Below are 20528 nucleotides of genomic sequence, written 5' to 3'. Positions count from 1 at the left end.
ATCTCATCGTAGCATATTTATATGCATATTTATAATCATACGGTTCTTGGAGTGAGTGCATACACTCATGAAGTTTAGTAACTTCAGGTCACTGCAACAAGCCCAGGTACAGTTTACCGACGGATGGGTGCAGGACCTTGAAATGCACCGTGTAGAACGAAAGACCATCGTACGTATCATAAGTTTACCAGTCTCACAAATCGTCGTCATAAATACACATTCGTTAACCGTTTATTAATAGGACCTTTGAGCTCAACGGTAATTAATTAGTAGTGGAAATAATTTCTGGTAGCATCACAGAAATGTAGCAGTGACAATAATACTGTATGCTGTAATCGTACTGGGCAATTAGTGATACAAAAAACCTGTTTTATCCTGTGAATAAAAGTATATGTTTTTGTCAATGTACCATAATAACAGAAGCGAAACGCAATATTGTGTCAGGACAATTCACTATTTATGCACAATAAACAAAGGAGCATAGCGCGACAATTTCTGTTCAGCGCCAGACTTGCTTGTAACCTATATCACCAATTATGTTAACTACAACAGCAGACTGACCTTTGTGTAAATGCTTGGAGCTGACTAACCTGTGAGCTGGAGGGTTCTGGGATGTTATATTTGATCTTTGAATGGCTGCAATCCAGACCATCCGTCGCGTCTTTGTTACTTTGGAAACATGGCTCGAACAATTTCTCTTCAACGACGTAATCCGATAACAACCGATCTCTTTACCCGTCGGCTTCCCGTGGCTGTCATGCGACCGGCTATTGCAGTTAATAATACAACAGCTTCTTGACATTTTTGTGTTTCTTTTTATCGCTGTGTGACTGATTTCAATTGAAAGCCTGCATGCGCTAGTACCGCTTGCCACGAGTTCCCAGAATCCTTTGCGGTTCTACCCGTGAATGACGTCACATTTTCAATCTCTATATAATATGCATGTTAAATTTTATATTTGGGGTAAAATATCAAGTCTTTTCAAGTAAACCGGTTCAAGTCCAATTCAAGTCCCAAGCCATTGGTGTAAAAGTCCAAGTCAAGTCACAAGTCATTGGTGTAAAAGTCCAAGTCAAGTCACAAGTCTTACAACATTTTTTCAAGTCAAGTCTAAAGTCATAAAATTAATGACTCGAGTCTGACTCGAGTCCAAGTCATGTGACTCGAGTCCACACCTCTGATAAGCAGAACACTCAGCACTGATTGAGTAAATTGGCACTTTCACAGCACAAAACAGGATTAATTAATGAAATTTATTCAATCCAACATTAAAAAAAAGATAAAAAGTCAAGAAAACTACAGGAATTTTATTACAGGACACAATGCAAGACATACCCACATACAAGACTGGTGTATGTACTCTGTGTGAGCATGTACTTTAATATTTAAACCCTCATCTGTTTTTCCAGCCTAACGGGCCCCACTGTGTGTGTATATGCATTTGTGAGTGTGAGCCAGCAGGTTAATAATCCCTTAGTCGACACCAAAGCCTCTCTGATCTACTTTGTTCCACTCATTTAATTCAGGAAAATGTGAGTCTTTACCTCCACAAAGCACACTCATTTACTTTCTTCTACATGAGAGTGAACTTGTTTATTTGAACATGAGTGGATTCCAGATTTCAAAATAATGCAAAGAGTCAGAAAAAAAAGGTATATTTATCTTTTTGTTTTAATTACAGTGGAGCAGACAGGCTCTGGTATGCAATACCAGTCTGTGCACACTGGGCGGATGTTTTGTGTCCAAAAAGTTGTCAGTGGAAATCAGATGTTGCTGGAGTAAACACTGGTTTAATTTCCTTATTGCAATAATCAGATCAATATTTCTTGTCGTCCTTCGTGGATGGCACCTTTAAGAGGGTTTCCAGGCAGTGTTAATTTCATTGTCCAATGGTTTTCATCAATTTTGTTCCCCAACGAAGCACGAGAACAAAAAAATATGATAAAAAGTATTGACACTTCAGGTCAATAAAATATTGTGGAGAAATTAGATCCGATCAGAACTTTTTTGTGTGTGTAGACTGGCCAGGTGAGCTTGAATGTGATCCAGTTAGAAGTAATCTTCTTGTGTAGTAAGGTGAGACACAGAGTACAGGATCATCAATAATGTTTTTTTTGCTGTTAACATATCCAGTCACTGATTGTTTAAAATATATTATGATAGTAAGATTAATATACTATCTCTCAGGTAGGCTGTGGCATTCAAACCATGCTTGAATGCTACTAAGGGGGCCAAAGTGTGCCATGAAACTTATCCCCACACCCGCCTGCACTGATAATAAAAATGCAGGATGGATCCATGCTTCCATGTTGTTTATATCTACTTCTGACCCTACCATCTGAATATTGAAGCAGAAATCAAGAGCAGAAACATTTTTCCAATTTTCTATTGCCCAGTTTTGGTGAACCTCTGAAAATTATAGCCTCAGCTTCCAATTCACCTGGTGTGGTCTTCTGCATTTATAGCCAATCTGCTTCAGGGCTTGAGATGCTCTTCTGCATACTTTGGTTGCACTGTAATTTCTGACGACCTCTGGTGCCTTTGTCATACTCTGTTACTCGCGTTAATGTACAGACAGCTGTTTATAGAGAAGAGTACTCACTCTGGTAAGTTTTAGTATTTCTAAGCCGATGATATAACAATTATATACTCACATCTACTTACCGTGTCAGTCAAGCTGAATCTAAAAACATCTCTATTGTGTATGAGTCTTCACTTCAGGTCACGTTTTTTCATGTGACGTACACATGGCTTATGTTTCTTCTCGCTAATTAAATTCACTAGTCGAAGGGTAAGAGTGCAGTTTTATTGATAATACAGACATAATGCAGTGCACACAGTATTTCTCTCTGCAGCTATGAAGTCTAATTCATATCTTGTGTAGAAAACATTCAGTGCACATCTCCCACAAAACATTAAACAGTAACAGCAAAGGGCTTTGTCCTTTCACATGACAAAGTCCCCGCGTGTTATTTTTCAGTGCAGTTTTTTGGCAGCAGGAGTTTATCACAGCCAGCAGCAGAGCCCTGCTTGTGTCTAAAACTGAAGCACAGTGCAGTTTACAAGAAGAGTAAAACAATAGGTTCAAACAACAAGATCAACCCCTGGTTTCTGCAGATAACAGTGAAGAGATAAGCAGCATTAAACTGTCACAGAAGCATGTGATTTTGTTTTCGTTTCCTGTTGAGGAAGGTGTTAGCTAGTGTTGCTATACGACAAGGCAGCAAAGCTAAAGGCTAAAGACTTGAAGGCACGTTGCATTCACTGAGAAGAATAATGTCAGGTCAAAACAGCGCTGAGTTAATGTTCGGCTTCTCGAGACTTCAAATAACCAGTGTATATGGCACTGTAAGCAGGATTGTCTCAGTAAAATTTCACCCTTTCAAGACTTGTTAACATCAGCAGAACTTCAATATATAAAGGTATTTCAAAACTCTAAAACAAAAGTTACAAACTTAAAAAAGCTGAAGAAATATTCTGCTTTTTCTGCTTAATTGACAATAATGCCCACCTCTAAACAGAGATCTGATGCATTACGACACAAAGCACAGAACTTTTCATGTTGTTTAGCATTATGGTCTTTTTTAAACGCACAAATGTTCACCTGCAGATGACATTCATCCATCCATTATTTCTGTAGGACCTGCAGAACTACAAAAGTTTTTAAGTTTTTAATTCAAACAATTCTAAACTATACTGTTTGCATCATTTTTATTAGCTATAATAACAACAACAATAATAATAATTATCATTATTATTATTATTATAATAAACTTGTATATGAACCAAGAATATCTGCAATATAAACATCTGGAAGACCCTCAGGCCAGTGAGAAGTAACCTGAAATACTTCCCCATAACTAACTTGAAACCATCAGACACTTTAAACATCCCACAGTCAGGCAGATTTGGGGTATTTGGTGTTCCAGCTGTGTCTGCTGGAAATGTTTTAGAATAAAAATGTAAAGTGTGTGTGGGTTGTTTTTTTTTTTTTAAATAAATTTGAAGTTTATTAGTCTGATCCTTCTTTTCTCTCACAAACTAAAATTATAATAAAGTTGGTTTTTTTTAGTGCATTAAAGTTAGGAAGTCAACAGTGGAGGACTAAAACTGTCAAAATTTAAACAAATTATCATTTTAAAAAAAGACCTAATAAATAAATATGGCATTACACGCATTGCAACTAATACACTCCATGTAGGATTTTTTTTCTTTTTTTTTGGTTTCATTTAATGCTCGTTAATTACCTGTACAACCAGTCTATTTACTTTCCTATTTTTTCCATTAATTTTTTTCCCTCAAACCTTTTTATTTTACATTTCAGTTTCATGATGGAAAAAAAAAAAACAGTGTGGCCACCAAGGTGTGGCTTTTAGTATTTGTTCAATATATGCTGGGAAACTTTCTTTAAGATCATCCTTGTGGTTGATCAACACCAGGAGGCTTTGTGTCCAAGAAGTTAATTAATCATTGTGAAAATAGCACTGCCATTTAATTTATAAATAAATACATTTAAAAATGAGTAAACTGATTTAAAAAAGCAAAATAAATGGTAAATAATAAAGTGAAAGTTACACAAAAGGTGCATAAGTACATAAAAAATGTATAACAATTGAAATTATGCATTTCATCCACAAGCTTTTAAAAGAAAATAATGCTTATAATATTTATAATTTTAATTTGCTACATTTAATGCCATATTCATTCATTTTCTGATGTTAACTTTTGTCTTTCTCTGGCAGCTTTGGTCCTCCACACTTTGGCTAATTAAGACAGAAACTATGGAATTCATACTTCAAAACTTAATTCCCTACATTCAAAAAGGGAGATTAAATGCTATGCAGAAACTCAACATACTGTGAGTACTTGGAAAATAATCATAAAGCACTTGATTTCATTTCATATGTATCTGCAGCATAAATCAAATGCACTTTAGTAAGCCTTACCCTCAGAGGTTTTTGAATTTGGTTTTCGTGAGACTTTTTGCCTTTTTAGTTGAATCAAATCTCTGATTAAAAAAAAAATACAAAAAAAGAGAAAAATGCAGCATTTAAAGGTGAACATTGAAATACGCTAACGTAAAAAACAAACAAACAAACAGAATACACACAAAAAAACACCTACTCTCAGAAACAGTGATATATGCTGATGTAGTGAAGCTTGGAGGTAAATCCTCTCTGACCTGGCAGGACGACAGGTTACCAAAAGTGCTCACGTTAATGAGCTGCTTGTGAGTCGATGTGACTTTTATTTACGAGGCCTGCTCGACCTGTAACCAGCTGGTGTGAACCTAAAATGAACTAAAAGGGTCCAAGTCAACTTTTCCACTGTGGAGCAAACCAAACTAAGCCAGGATGTGGTTGCACCCAAAGAAAAGAAGATAATAAATATAAGCAAAAATGAGACTTTACATAAAATTTTTCAAATCATGACTCTGTTCTTCTTTATCGTTCACCGATGTTCGGCTTTGCTCACTAAAGCTTGAGCGGTTTAAGGATCAACAACACAATGTGTCCTTGTGTGTCCGTATCAGCCCACATCATCTATCTAAAACATGCTGTGTAATAATACGGCTCAAAAGCAAATCCCTGACTTAACCTGCTGAACCCTGAGGAGGAGAGGGATTAGGTTGGATAGAGAAGGAGGAGGGGGAAAACGGAGGAAGACGAGGGAAAAGAAGGAGAAGAACTGATAGTTAAGGAGAGGAGCTCGAAAATTTGTTTTTAACAGTATTCAGTAAGTGCTGGGAAATCCCACACAACCTGAAGGCATCGTATGTGACCTGCTGTAATAAAAATATAATCAAAGAAAAAAAAAACACCCAGCCTGGATATTATGTTTCACTTCTAACAACTTAACTCTGATCTGAACATTTTAAAAATAAAAGTCTGATTGCACTTGAAAGCAGCAGGGCAACAACATTAAAAGGTGATTCAAAGAGAATGATAGCTGAAAACTCCCGCCACGCTTTAACCTCAGATTGAATTTTTTGGAGTGATAAAGTTTGACATGAGTCGGTAAACTGACTGCCTGACCTGACTATGCCTCTCGCAGGGAAGCAGCGGGCGGTAAAAAGATCAAACACCATCAAAATCACGATCTTTAATTCTGTTTCTGCCGTTTCGGAGCGCAGCCTCACTCAGCGGCGAGCTTTTCTTCTTGTCCTCCCCTGCATGAGGGCAGCAGAGAGAGCGCGAGGCGGGAAGAGAGATGAAAGCGGTGACTGAGGGATGACGGCGATGCAGACGGCACACGCTGAGTTCTGATAGTAACTTTGGAAACGCTTTCAGCACAGAAGTACAGAAGTGAATCTAACTGTAAAGGCACAAAATGCACACATATCAAACATAAGCGCACATACAGCCACTGCTAATCAGGTGTGACTATATCAAAGGACATCTGGATCTGACAATTTGGCTGACTTCATCACTCATGACTCCAGGAAGACAACAGAAAAAGTCTCAAAAAGAAGAAGAAAGGGCTAATAAAATCCGTGCTTGTTTCACTCTCAGAACAGTGGTGTGGTTTCTCATTGTCTCCATTTGTTCACGTCTGTTTGTCTTTTCCTTCAAATGCTCCTCATCTTAAGTTGTTTCCTTGGCTGGTCCAAATGGTCCCACCATCTTCATGGCAGCATAGTTCTGTGAGAGGAAAAACACAAAATAATGCAGGAAGTTCCTTTCTTTTTGTTGCTAATGCTTTCTCTTCTTCATTTTCTCCCCCTCAACTGTCACTTAAAGAGTCAAAATTTGTTTTTTTACAATTTCTTATTTTTTACATTGATTTTGTAATTTCTTAATGTTCTTTTAGTTTTCAGCACACTTCTTTTGCCTTGTCTTTGCCTCCGTGTCTCATTTTCCCAGTGTTATTCCGTGTACGGCTTCAGTCACACAGACCTAGAGACTGGTTGGTGGCACCCCGGCAACTTCTAGTCCCTCAGGAAAAACTGTTATTTACTGACTGACTGGCAAGCGGTTGCTGGATGTTTGCATTCGGTCTGCAATCCCTTGACAACTAACCATGAAATTTAAGAAAGTGAGATACAAACCAAAATAAGTTGTGTCTTTTTGACTTCAGTGGTAAGTCACAACCTTTCCTATGAAAGCGAATTTCAATTTCACTCCTGCTCAGTAAACATTTGGCAAACAGCTTTTGGAGACAAGTCCGTGTCTTCCATGCAAACCGGGGGCCGCGGCAATCTTAGAAGTAATTGCAAGGAAGGTTATGGTGCAGCTTGTTAAGCATCTCCAGCAACCACTTGCCAACCAGTTGGGGATTATGCATTTTTCCGAAAAGGAGCGGTACCACACTGAACACCTAAAACAAGAGAGAGGCTCTGATAAAGGGCTTTGAACTTTTTACTACACCATAACATTCACATACCACCATGCCATCACAACAATTAGACACTGGTGATGAAAGAAGAGTCTCAAAAGCCATCACAATGTTCAAAATTATTATGAGTTTGATGTTAACTATGTTGCTAATCATGGCTATTTGTTTTTTGATTTGTTTGTTGCAGACCGACCCTGGAAACCAGTCTGAGCACGGAGGCCATGCCAGTCCGGCGTTGTTTGATACACCAAGTACATCACGCGTGGTCCATAGTGATTTAAGGTTGCGGGCAAGAGTGAAGCGCGAGGTCTCTGGTAAAAAGGATGAGTGTCTCAGCACATATGGTGGTTTAGAATTAGATTATGTTATTGGCTCCACAACTTCCTTTACGTTTGATCTGTGTGATGTTGTTAATTGCAGGGACGTCGGCAGTGCTTGGAGGGGATACAATGTGTGGGTCTGTTGGGATTATTCAGTGAGTACGCACTGCGAGAGGGGAAATCGTCCTTATGACAGCTGGTGCCGTAATTGGGACCAGGTGAGGGGTTACACTGGGCAAAATTGGGAACCGTTAGAATCAGGATCAGAAAACGGGCTTAAACTACAGAGGGATTTTAGCCCCTCTGGAAACGCGTTAACTTTATCATTGGGGAATTGGCATCGCAAACAATCTATGTATTTAATTTTGGGGGTGGAAATAGCGGGGGTTGATCCAAAAGGGTTAATTAAAGTTGGTAATCCGTTAGATGGCTGGCTGACCTCAGTGTTCGGACGGTGGAAGGGGGTCATCGCTTCGGTCATGTTTTCTTTGTCTATTGTGGTGGGTATTATGGTTATTTGTTGTTGTCTCATCCCTTGTGCCAGACGAATGTTCAAAAGTATGTCTGTGAGGGCAGTGGACCCTGGAGTCATTACTCCAATGTCCATGATGCCAATGATGCATGTGGAGTTGAATGTGTAGGCCAAGGAGGGACACAACTGTTTGTGACCTCTGGATTCTCCAGAGGTCAACAGAGGGAATTGTAGAATAAGGAGGGGATGTTTTTCTCATTATCATTTAATATTTTAATATGCCATTATTAGTTCATTAGAAGTATATAACCAGCTTTGCATTAAGCATAAATTGAAGTTTTTGATCTTACATTATTCTTGGCATTACAGTGATGGTGATAACTTTAATTTGATCTTTCTTACAGGTACCAGAATAATAACATGATTTTCCATTGCAGATGTAACCATGATCATTTATACACATTGCAGTTTGTTGCTCATTTTAGAGTTGTGCTCAAGGTAATTAAAGGTTAAAAGCTACAGCCAGCGCGAGTCTGGCTGATCTATGGAGGGCAAAGGCTTTGAGCTTGGAAGGCCGCACGCGCTTACACAGCACTTATAAGATGTCATTCTTGGTGATTTTGTGCTTAGTCATGTTTTAATATGTTTTAAGTAGAAGTAGCTGATCCAGCAATATTCATTTAATATTATATACTTGATTTAGAGCAATACACACTGATGGTCTTAATAAATGAAAGAGTCCTTGTAGTTGCCATGTTGTGTCTCAGCAGGGTACAGACGGTTCCAGGAGAAGGGGGGCAGTTAGCGTCTGCCCTCGGGAAGGAGACAATGTTATTCTTTGTGTTAAATAAAATTGTCAACATTGATTGTATTACACCTGTCACTACGCATGAGGGGGCGTTCTAATACCCTGATTTCATAAAACTATGGAGATGTGTTTTTTGAGATGAGATTTTGAGGCTGTCTGCATACAGTGTCCATCTCCCACGTGTGTGATCATTAAATCATCGTTTGACTCAACCCGGCCGGACCAGTGTTGTTATTGTGGTTTTTTCTCTTGTCTCCATCCCCAATATTTTTGAACCTTAACACTAGCAAGCGGTGATTACCACCATCTTCCTCGGTGGTTACCACCGCTTATCAATGACCGATCTCTAGGCCTGCATTACTGAGGTTTTAGCAATCAATTTCACTGAAACTGCCACCAGCCTCCAGCAATCACAGCAACCGGTCAGTTACTGTGATTGCTGGAGGCTGGTGCTGATTGCTTACTCGTTTTTCAATAGCATCTAGAGGTTGCCAGATGATTGGCAACCAGTTTCTAAACCTGTGTGACTGTCCTCTCTGTCTCTGCTGCAGTGAAGCTCCCTGAATCTGCTTAGTCACAGTTTCTTTCTTTCACACACACACACACACACACACACACACACACACACACACACACACACACACACACACACACACACACACACACACACACACACACACACACACACACACACACAAAAACTTGCCGGGAAGGAGTAGAGGAAGACTCCAAGGAAGAGGATAATGAAGAAGAGGAAAATGAAGAGAATGATGAACCACTTGAACCGTCTCCACAGGATGTATTTGAGGGTCTTGTAAGGGGAGGAGAACCACAGGAAGGATGTCTCTGGACGCCTGAGAGAAGAAAAGACGAGAATGAGAAACTATATTTGTGTGTGTGGTTTTTAGTGTGTGTGTGTGTAGACTCACTGAGGCTCCTCCAGGTGAGGGTTCATGTTGGGTTCATCTCTGCCGAGGCCGGCTGGTCTCTCCTCTTGCTCCTGCTCTGTCACTATCTCCAGAGACATCTCCACCTTCCCCTGAAATGGAGGCAGCAAACACACAGTTTGTCTCATCCTTTCTTCAGAGAACAAAGTAGGCACGACTGGCAGGTGGGTAAAACGGATATTGCTCAGCGGCTGAATGATGTTTACTTTACTTTGTCTTTATGGGGATTAAGGGATTTTAAACTTCATGTCAATACAAAGTAAAATACTCAGTGCCAGTGTTTGATAAATAACTGTATGGCATATGAATTACAAATATTTCAAGATTTTCTTGCATTTGGCATGGACTTGGTTTACTTTGATCTATCATTAAAATTTGTTTCATGAGCCTGAAGCGTGCTAAGTGTGACAAAAATGCAAAAAACAAAAAGGGCAGTGGACTTATATGTTTTCGCACCCTGTTGAAAATGGTTGTGTGTGTGTGTTTGTGCTCTCACAGCGATGATCTTCTCTCCATTGTTCTCGCAGGTGCAGGGCCACCAGCCTTTGACAGTCTTCTGTTCAAACAGAGACACCAGTTTGTCCGGTGGCTGGTCGAGCACCAGAAGAGTACACTTCTCTGGAGACTTTGCTGGACGCAACATGTGGTTCAGGTCCATCACCAGGTGACCTAAAGAAACAAGCACACTACAGTTAGACAGAGACTCATATACATAATAAATTAATGATGATAACAACACCTGCTGAATATACTGATGTCTGATATTTTCCTTTTTTTTCCTACATTAAAACGTCTAAACGATCCAGCCCCAGGATTATCAATTGATTTTGTAGCATTCACGTCGCATATTGATTATGTTGCGGGACGCACAGACGTGTTGCTATGACGACAGCCACACACATAATGGAAAAGGGGCTTTGTTAGAATGTGAAAAAATAAAGCCACCAAGCAGATTAAACTAAACAACAATGACACAACAGCCACCTTAGCAGGAAGAAAACTTATTACCCACAATCCACCTCACAAAGAGATGAAAAGTGTTTGATTTGTAAGTATTTCTCCTGCTCTCACACATTGCTTAATTTCATACTCTTTGAGAACGGGTCAATTCAAAAATTCACACTAGGAAACGTTTTTATGAATTAAAAGGTCACAATGGCACATATAGTTACTCAGGCCCAAAAAGGTTTACTTAGCTACTCAGTTTAAGACGATGGTGCACAGACAGTTAGCATTAGCTTTACACTTGTGAATATAAAAAATGACTTCATTGTCCCACCTTGATGGATCAGAATAATAAAAGCTGGGGAAACATGCAGTGTAAACTCTCGATAGGGCACCTTTTCGTGCAACAACATTAACCAATGATATCCTCTTGTTTCTCTTCATGTTGTTTCCCTTGCATCTCTTTCCTAATGACATTGTACTAGATATGAAAATGTCAAGCTATGATTGGCTCAAGGTTTAACATCTCATGAGACGATGTAAAGACCTAATCACACAAATAATGGAGGAAAAAAAAAAAACTTTCTGCCAGGTGAACATCCATAAATCTGCCAGGAAGTCAAACTATGTCAACCACGACAATTCCTGGGAGTTTTCTGTTAGCCGATAAACTGCACTTTTCGTGCAGTGAAATATTTTACAGCCTGAACTCTGTATTTGTTAAAGCAGGGTTGGAGGAGATGGATATTTTGGGGCAAGCAAGGCTTAGATCTCTAAAACTCAGCAGATTCAGCTGTCTGTTTAGCCAGTTTTTCTGAATGACTAATTATCGAGCGTGCGCTGAGTGAATTATTGGCGACCCTGTGGTGAAGGGTAGCTAGTAAAAGGTTTGATCTTTGTTGACATTAAGTTGTGGGCTGAAGAGAGACCAGAGATCCACTGGAAGTGTTTTTCCAGAGTTAGCTTCAGTTTGACAGTACAACCGCAGGAAAATGGCTCGTGTCTGACCCGCACACCGTGCAGGAAGATTAACAGTCGGCGGTCCGAGCCGACGAGCTGAAGACAGGCAGGCATGGAAAAAATGCTTTGAGGTGGCCACACACCCGCAGACTCTATGAGGTGAATAAAGTCGAGCGGGAGAAAACGCTGCAGCAGAGCGAGACGGTGACAGACAGGAACAGGTCAGAATCTGGATTCCTCATCTTCCTCCTTCTCTCTCACCGCAGAGGGACGCTCCGTCCACAGACTGTCATCCTCCCTTCTTTGGCAAAAATAAAGAAAAGAAGCTGAACCCATGCAGGGGGAGCGAAAGGGGAGAATCTCGGTGGTAAGTTATTTTAAGGGAATGGGCTGGGGCAGCGTTAGGGGTGAAGGAAAGGCAGAATTTGGACAGCTTGAGACTCGAGAAAAAAAAAAAAAGCAGAAAAAGCAGCCCCTCCCTTGCTGTAAAATGTGCAGACACAGTGGAAACGGGCGAGTGCTAATTCTAAAGATAAATGTTATCACAGTAGCTGTTCGTACATCGCACATATGGTTCCCTGGATATATTTACCTCTAAACCTTGAGCCAGAAATGAGGGGAAATCTGTCTAAATGTCATACACAAATGAGTTAAGTGCATTTCAACCATCCAAAGTCGAGCACATGTGTTTCTGACCTGGAGAATACGGATCCATTTACACGTTTTACAGTAAATCAACGAACAGAAGAAATGGCTTTTAGTCCGACTTTGATTTCACTGAAGTTTCGTGAAGGAAATCCAATTATGTTTTTACCACACATCATGGGTCTAAAATCTCTGGGACCAACCAGCTGTGACAGCAGGATGAGATAAATCATGATTTTTTTTAAAGACCTCGCCTCATTTTCACAGTAAACACAATGTGGCACGCCAGAAAAAACAAACACAGACAGTCAAAGTGATGGTTTTTACCTAGGTAGTCGTCAAAGGAGAACTTGTCGTTGTCCCAGATCTGAATGGTCAGTTTAGGAGCCAGTTTAGTCTCGGCTTTATCCAGACTCCAGAAATGTTCCTGCAGACAAACAGAAGGCAGAAAATGGGAAACAGCTGCAATTTCATAACACCAGGTTCCTTCTTTCAATGATAGATCCTCAAAACATGAATTCTGATTCATTTTGTTTATTCTTGTACAGAGGTACAGGGTCAACACTTGGGTTATAGAAGCCCTGAAAGAAGATCTGCCTTTTTATTTATGTCCATTAAAGACTGAAACAACCGCTTGGTGCTTGGAAAACATGCCAGCTGACAAGGCTGTCAGCGAAAGAAAGAAATGTTGAAAGAAAGAAAGGAACTCAAACAATACATGGAAAAATTACAAATAAAAATATATATTTAAAAAATTCATCTATAAATGGGTTATATGGAGATATGGAGCAAATACATTGTGATATGAAATGGAAATTATGAAAAAAATTAAGAATAAATTTGTTTACCTAAATATCATAAACCTATTTCTCCTCAGCTGTGTCCATTTCAGGCTGGGAAAAACATACATAATGCTGGAGGTACCAGCAGGTTTATCACATGGAGTTTGGAGGGTTGTCACCACTCATGGCTGCACTGACTACATCACTGGTGGGGATTTCATTAAAGTCAAAGACTCCAACCTTAAGGAACCATTTTTAACGTGAAGTGTCTGTAACAGTAACAGAGCTCCACTTTGTAATTGCTGTGTGAATCCAGTCCACTAGAGGTGAAAGGAATCAGTGAGTGTGACTGATTTTTGTGCGTGTAGGGAAGATCTAATCCAAATCTGCGCTTTTTTCACAATAGCTATCAAAAGTTTTTACCGTAGCTATCGGTGTAGCATCCACACATTTCCAGCAAGTTATGTGCAACACCATTGTTTTGTATACCTGACATTTTGTAGCTTACATAATGCAATTTTAAGATTTAGCATTGAGGGCACAATAAGAAAACCATGCACCTTTAATATAATATTTGTTTTCTAGCATGAGCTAACCGTGCAAACGCGTTGACGCCGTGTAGCCCCACGCGCGGGGTAAGCTCGTTAACGGAGATTTGCCGCGTTAATGCAGTTATGGTGTTAACGTCATTTTAACGAGAGTAACGCTGACAGCACTAAAATATCTATCTATCCCGATGAACTCTCTTTCCGTTCCTCTCACACTCAACCCTTCTTCTTCCATCGAACTTGGGGCTTGGTACTTAATCTCGGGTGGAGGTGATGATATCTCCCCTTTCACCCGTCATCCTGGCTCCCCTTGCTGTAGAATTTGTGTTTGGTATTGAAGATTTCATAGGTCCTTCATCCTATTCATGTAACCCCTTCCGCTTGCACAACCCTGGACTTTATATTTCTTCATACCATTTAGTACTTGTACAGCTGCTGTTATTGTTCTACATTTCTTCATAATTTCTTATATATATATTTCTATATTGTGTATTTGTGTATTGTGTATTTTGTTGTACAGTTATTTTATTTTTAACTTTAATTTTTATATTTTATTTTATTCCTTTTTGCTAAATTTACCCTTCATTTTAATTTTCATATTTATTTCCTATCCTATTCATAGTCTTTTTTTTTCTTTAGGTCACGAGCAGTTGTCTAAGCATTTCACTGCATATCGTACTGTGTATGACTGTGTATGTGACAAATAAAATTTGAATTTGGGGTTACAAGTGTACTAACATTCCCACAGCGAGGTGTTCTCATAACTTGCCCACTTGCGTCTTCTTGTTCCCGTAGGCCAACTCTCATCAGTGTGTCCTGGGATCCGTGTAGTCTTACCACTACCACCACTATCCAGCTACTCAGCAGCTTTATATCTATTTTAAAGGAGCGATAGAATAAATCTTTTGGTTAGTGATATTGTTTTTAATGTCGCTCTTAATGACCTGCTATTGCATATGATTCACACGTGCTCACTGGTTTGTACTGAATATTTGGGTTTCTACTTGTTATGCAATTTGTTGTTACGTTTGCTACCTATTGACCAGGTCTCTTTTGGAAATTAGATTTCATAAGGATAATAATAATAGAAGGTGATTTACCTTTAAAAGTCTGCTTCATTCTTCTCTAAATGTTCTCAAATTGTGCTGAAAGATGTTGCAGCCACTCCATCAACACAGGTCTCACTGCATCTCCACTTCCATACTGGAAGTCTGTGTGTGTGCGTGGTGTGTGTTACAGTATAGCTATTATAGCCTCTGGTAAATTCACGCCACACTGGCAGACAGAAATTGATCCCGTCTCACCTTTGTGCTAATGGGCTTCACTGTGCAGCTGCTGCACATCAAGTTCCTCTCTTTCTCTTTCCATTCGCTCAGTCGTCCTTTTTATCTGCGTGTGAGACTTTGTTATGCTGACATAAAGTACGGCTTTTCACACCTGAATTAAAATTACCCCCCTCTGTGATTTGCAGAATACGACAGCATGTTGCTGTTACTTAATATAGCAAAGAGATTTTCCACAAACAAAAAGTTGCACTTGGCAACCTTTGAATGCAAATATTAATTTTCTCCCTCTGACTCTTTCGTGTCTGTTACTGTGGAGCAATAATCCCAGGATCTGTTCATTCCTTTTCATGCTGGTGTTGCGGTGCCATCATGGTGGCATCATGGAGGCAGGGCATACCCCCACTCAGTACGATCAGGTCGAGGGGGTAGCAGGTTTTAGTCTGAGACCCTCTTTCAGGGGCTGAATATTGTTTTAAATGACCTGAAGCCATTAAATGCTGACCCACTGACTGGATAACAGAGTTGATGACATTTGTGGACTGGTAGTTCCTCATGTGGACACTAGAGGCTGGCTCCCAAAGTGAGTACATATCCAGAAACTGTTGTTTTAAAATATTGAACTAAAAGGCATTAAAAACAAAACAAAAACAAAACATATTTGCAGTGTGCTACAGAAAAAACTCAAATACATTTGGATAGTTTGCTCCTTCATGTTATGTTAGGTGAACATTTTTATAACTGAGAGCAGACATTTGAATTTAGTTTTTGTCACCCGTAGGAAAGAAGAAGAAATTACACATATGTTTTCTGTGTGCGACACTGTATACTTCCTCACCTCTTTTTGGATGTAGCTGTCGCTAGCTGGCAAATTCTCCTAGCGACAGAGAGGAAACCTCCAACAACCATTCACCAAGTGGTTGTGTGATACATACAGCGGAACCCCGACTTACTAAATGTTCCCGAGGGTCTTTCGTAAGTCGAAAATTTTCGCAAATGGTAAATGGTCTGTATTTATATAGCGCTTTACTAGTCCCAAAGGACCCCAAAGCGCTTTACATATCCAGTCATCCACACATTCACACACTGGTGATGGCAAGCTACATTGTAGCCACAGCCACCCTGGGACGCACTGACAGAGGCGAGGCTGCCGGACACTGGCGCCACCGGGCCCTCTAACCACCACCAGTAGGCAACGGGTTAAGTCTCTTGCCCAAGGACAAAACGACCAAGACTGTCCAAGTCGGGACTCGAACCAGCAACCTTCCGATTACAAGCTGAACTCCGAACTCTTGAGCCACAATCGCCCCACAAGTTGAAGCACCGATCGCGCCTTTTGAGTGAGGCGATGCTGAACGATAGGCTATAGGCTAATTGCTAACTAGAACAACAATACGTCGTTCAAGTGGAACAGCGAAGCGCAATTACGAAAGCCAAGGGGTTGTCACATGATTCGGAAGGCATTGTGGGCATTGTAGGCTTAGCCAATCAGAGCCAGCGGATTTCGTTACGCGAGCATTTTGCCGTAACACGGGCAGAAATATTGCCATTCAGTGCCTTCGTAACTTGAATTTTTCGTTAAATGGGGTATTTGTAAGTCGGGGTTCCACTGTAATTTTTCTTAGCATCTGGAGGGACAACTCGGAGGCCAGTTAGTTGAATAGAACAACAGACCTTTATTTACTGTTAGCGGAACAAGACCACAGAAGCCAGGTCTCCACAGCTCTACTCTGTCTGTACATACATGTGCCAGGGTTAGGTAGTCGCCATCCTGTTACAGTAAACACACTACACCCTCTGTGTGTGCGTGTGTCGCTCCTAAAGCTTTGTAAGCTCCTTGGCTCACTTCATCCACAAACTACATACATCCAAGTTATCACTTCACAGATGTCACAAGTCAGGGTGGGACGTCTATATGTGTGTGTGTGGGTGTGTGTGTCAAACTGCTGCAGTATCTAGCAGCAGCAATCAGCAGCCATCAGCTTGTCATTTTGTTGCCAGAGTGCTAAGTGCAGAAATTCGTTTTGTCTTCTTTCCAACTTCCTTGACTCATCGTCCTGAGTTGATGATGGAGCTGAACTACATACAGCATAAATAAATTCAGCTAGTGTGCCTTTGTTCTTTGGGCATTGTCACGTTTCAGTAACAAAACAAGTATACTTACAGTGGCAAAATTTGACAGGTGTGTAAATGTCTTAAACACTGTCAAAGAGTTTGATATGGAAAATCTGTGCAAACAAGGCACGCACGGGAAATCAATTTCAAAATCATAGTTAATTAAAGAATTTGAAACACCTGTAACAAAAGCACTGGAGCAATGTTATTGGTCAGTCGTGCTTCAAAGGGCGGTAATATTCTCAAACTGCTGGTGTGCCTACAGGGTGTAGCTCAAGAGTCTCCAGTGGAGCCAATCAAAAAGAGTCAATGTGCTTTCTCTTTCTGCTCCCTGTCAGTACTCTCACTTCAGGATTTTGGATCAGCTGATGGTTTTTCAGTATTTTAACCTGAATGAACTAGTTTTTCAGCATCACTCTGAGTCAATAAGTTTCTAATTTTAGAGATGTTGGACAAATGCACATATTTGTTGCCGACATTGAAAGACATATCCTGGTTAACAATCCCAACATCCTTCACAGCCTTACTGGAGGCCAAGGCAACGCCACTGATTGTGAAGAAAAATGGAGAATATCCCAGTTTGGATAAATTTGTTTGCTTTCACTGGCGAGCAATGCTGTCTTACTAATATACTTGATCTGCTGCTAGGAAAATATTTTAATGACCTCTGTTAGTGATGTTAATGGGCCTGCAATGCTTAATAATGCCTGTGTCTCTAGTTTCTCCAGTTGTTCATTATTTTATTAACAGATATCAACTCAGCAAAATTATATTATTGGAACATCCAAATGGATGAGTGAGGAAATGTTTCTCCTGCTGAAAGTGTGGTGTTCAGACAAACTGAATCAAATCGTTCGGATTTCTTTACCTGGATTATTGAGCATCAAGAGGCTACATTTCATCCACTGTCCTCCCATTATGCAAATGATCGGTGAGGCACCAAAGGTTTCGGCGATCCAAAGTGTTAAAATTCAGGGAAATCTCCCCAAAATGACTAATCTGTTTTTGTTTTTTTAATTAATTTGCCTAAAAATCACATTCCCAGTTACCACACAGAATTGTACATTGACAACTCCATCGCTACTTGACTTTCAGTCCTTTGGTTTATGTGCAAGTCAATCTGAGTGGGTTGGAGTTCTGGTCAGACACAAGGAGAACACTTCAGATATCACACTGCGCTGTGAGGGAACGCGAAAGGTATATTTAAACATTTTAATCATTAAACTGAATGATAGATCGACATTACAATTGAAGGCTGAATTTTAAGGCTGAAGTCAGAAAAACAGACGTCATGGTGACATGGTTGAACTAATCAAGCTGGAAAAGACAACAAGTGTGACTTTTCCTTCCACACACCCCATCCGACCATCACACAGCAAGACTGCAGAGTGTTGATAGCGCCGCTGATTTGTTCCTGTGACTCAGTGATTATATCACCAACCGCTGAGGTTTCTGGCTTCATAAACTCCGTTTCTGGCCGCAGCTCTGTTTTCGAGCTGAGGCTCTCCCCGCCCAGCGGAGTTTTTCATTTAAAACTCCCTCTCGTCTGTTCAGCCGCTAGCTGATTGAAGATGCTGCTGCAAGTGAGAGAATGCCGTCGTAAAACATGTCGGCCGCGAGCGGCTAAAGAGCCTCTGGCTCATGCCAAGAAAAGCAAATGACAGCCGGGTTGTTATTCCAGTTTTCGGGAGTGATGTTATTTTAGCTCTTCACTCAGTGTTATTGTTGAGTCTCAAAGATTCAACAACATTTTACTCACAACTCTTTCTTGTTAAATTGTCACATCATTATTTTTGTTAACTGAAGGCCACAGTAGATTCGTTAGCGGACTCTGGAGGGACGACCTCGCCTCGGAAATTCCCCCTGACCGAACTTTGTGCACTGGCTCATGTTTGGGTGTGATGGTTTTGCCACATGTCTCCAGCTCATAGAAACTAACTGGTGATAAGATTCAACTAAATTTGAGGCTGTTTTTTGGACTGAGCAAGGGGCTTGTAGCGAGGTTTTTTTTTCATTATAACTGAACAAGTTTACAGTGTGCGTCTGTTTGCAGGAACTGAATGTTATCAATACATAGGCTGGAGTATGGGGGTAAGGAGGTGGGGGTTTCTTTATCAGGATATTTTCAGGTCAGACAAATTTTCTGCATATTTGCAAACTTTTATGAATCATTTTGTAAATTTTCTGCATCACTTTATGACAAAGTAAGGTATATTACAACCAGTGTTGGTCAAGTTACTTCAAAAAAGTAATCAGTAACTAATTACTGATTACTTCACCAAAAAGTAATCCCATTACTTTACTGATTACTTATTTTCAAAAGTAATTAATTACTTAGTTACTTAGTTACTTTTTAAAAACACGATTTACAACCTGAATAGGTGATAAAGCGATAGATCTTTCAGCCCAATTCTACTTTTTCTGCATAATCCATACAAAATGTAATCAAATGGAAAAGTCTCTTTTTAAAACTTGCTTTATCAGTTTTAATCTTTTAACTTTATGCATCAAGTAAAAATTAAATTATATGCAACATTCTCTGACTGGAAGCAATTTGTTTAACATTTATTTATTTTCTGCACATTCCAGCACATACAATAAAATAAAATATGTTTTTTTGTGTTTACAATCACTCTTTCAAATAAATGCAAGTGAAACACAGCAGAAAATAAATAAAGTCAAAGACTAACGGTCCTGTTGCTCTATTTTCACCTGTAAAGCAGGAGTGGGGTAGGCGGAGGTTTGCCCTGGTGCAGGTGTGCTGCGGTCAGTGGAAGAATCTGCGAGTTTCTCTGTGAATTTCCCATTACGTCGTAGAAGTTTAGGGGTTTTTTTTCGCTGTAAAGTTTTCTTCCCACGCACAACGGACACTAATGTTTTTGTCACTTTTTATGGAATCAAACTCAAAGTAAGGTCAGTACTTCCATGCTGTTGTCACGAACGTCGCACTCGCTTACGTCATTGTCATGAGACATTCTTGCAAAAAAAAAAAAAAAAAAAAAATCACGGTTTTAGTAACGCAGTAACGCAGAGTGCTTACGGGAAAGCAACAATAATCGAATTACCTTTTTTGCAATAGTAATCCCTTAATTTACTCGTTACTTGAAAAAAGTAATCGGATTACAGTAATGCATTAATGTAACACATTACTGCCCATCTCTGATTACAATACATCTCAGGCATTCCTTCCAAATATGTGTTGTTCTATAGCAGCCACAAGCTTTTTTGTGCCACGGACCTGTTTAATGTCAGACAATATTTTCACCGACCGGCCTTTAAGGTGTCGCGGATAAATACAACAAAACAAAATGATATGACCAACACAAAAAAATGCAGCGTCCTCCTGAAATGTGCCAACAACATTGAGA

At 39.9% G+C, this 20528-nt stretch overlaps 1 protein-coding gene across 10 annotated transcripts in view; it reads right to left on the bottom strand.

Annotated features, from left to right (window-relative positions):
• Positions 1-2792: 2792 nt before the first annotated feature.
• Positions 2793-20528, bottom strand: part of dysf (dysferlin, limb girdle muscular dystrophy 2B (autosomal recessive)) — a 108551-nt gene continuing 90815 nt past the window's right edge. For all 10 annotated transcript variants that reach the window (XM_080298542.1, XM_026162776.2, XM_080298547.1 and 7 more), the window contains 5 exons: positions 12760-12859; positions 10379-10551; positions 9865-9974; positions 9642-9789; positions 2793-6641 (listed from right to left, as the gene is read on the bottom strand). In XM_080298542.1, the coding sequence (XP_080154668.1) occupies positions 6585-6641; positions 9642-9789; positions 9865-9974; positions 10379-10551; positions 12760-12859 (588 nt within the window). In that variant the 3' untranslated portion in view covers positions 2793-6584. The remainder of the gene's footprint in view (positions 6642-9641; positions 9790-9864; positions 9975-10378; positions 10552-12759; positions 12860-20528) is intronic.

Source organism: Astatotilapia calliptera, chromosome 3, assembly GCF_964374335.1.
Source record: "Astatotilapia calliptera chromosome 3, fAstCal68.1, whole genome shotgun sequence".
Classification (NCBI taxonomy): Eukaryota; Metazoa; Chordata; class Actinopteri; order Cichliformes; family Cichlidae; genus Astatotilapia; species Astatotilapia calliptera.
This window is presented reverse-complemented; position numbering and strand designations above follow the sequence as displayed.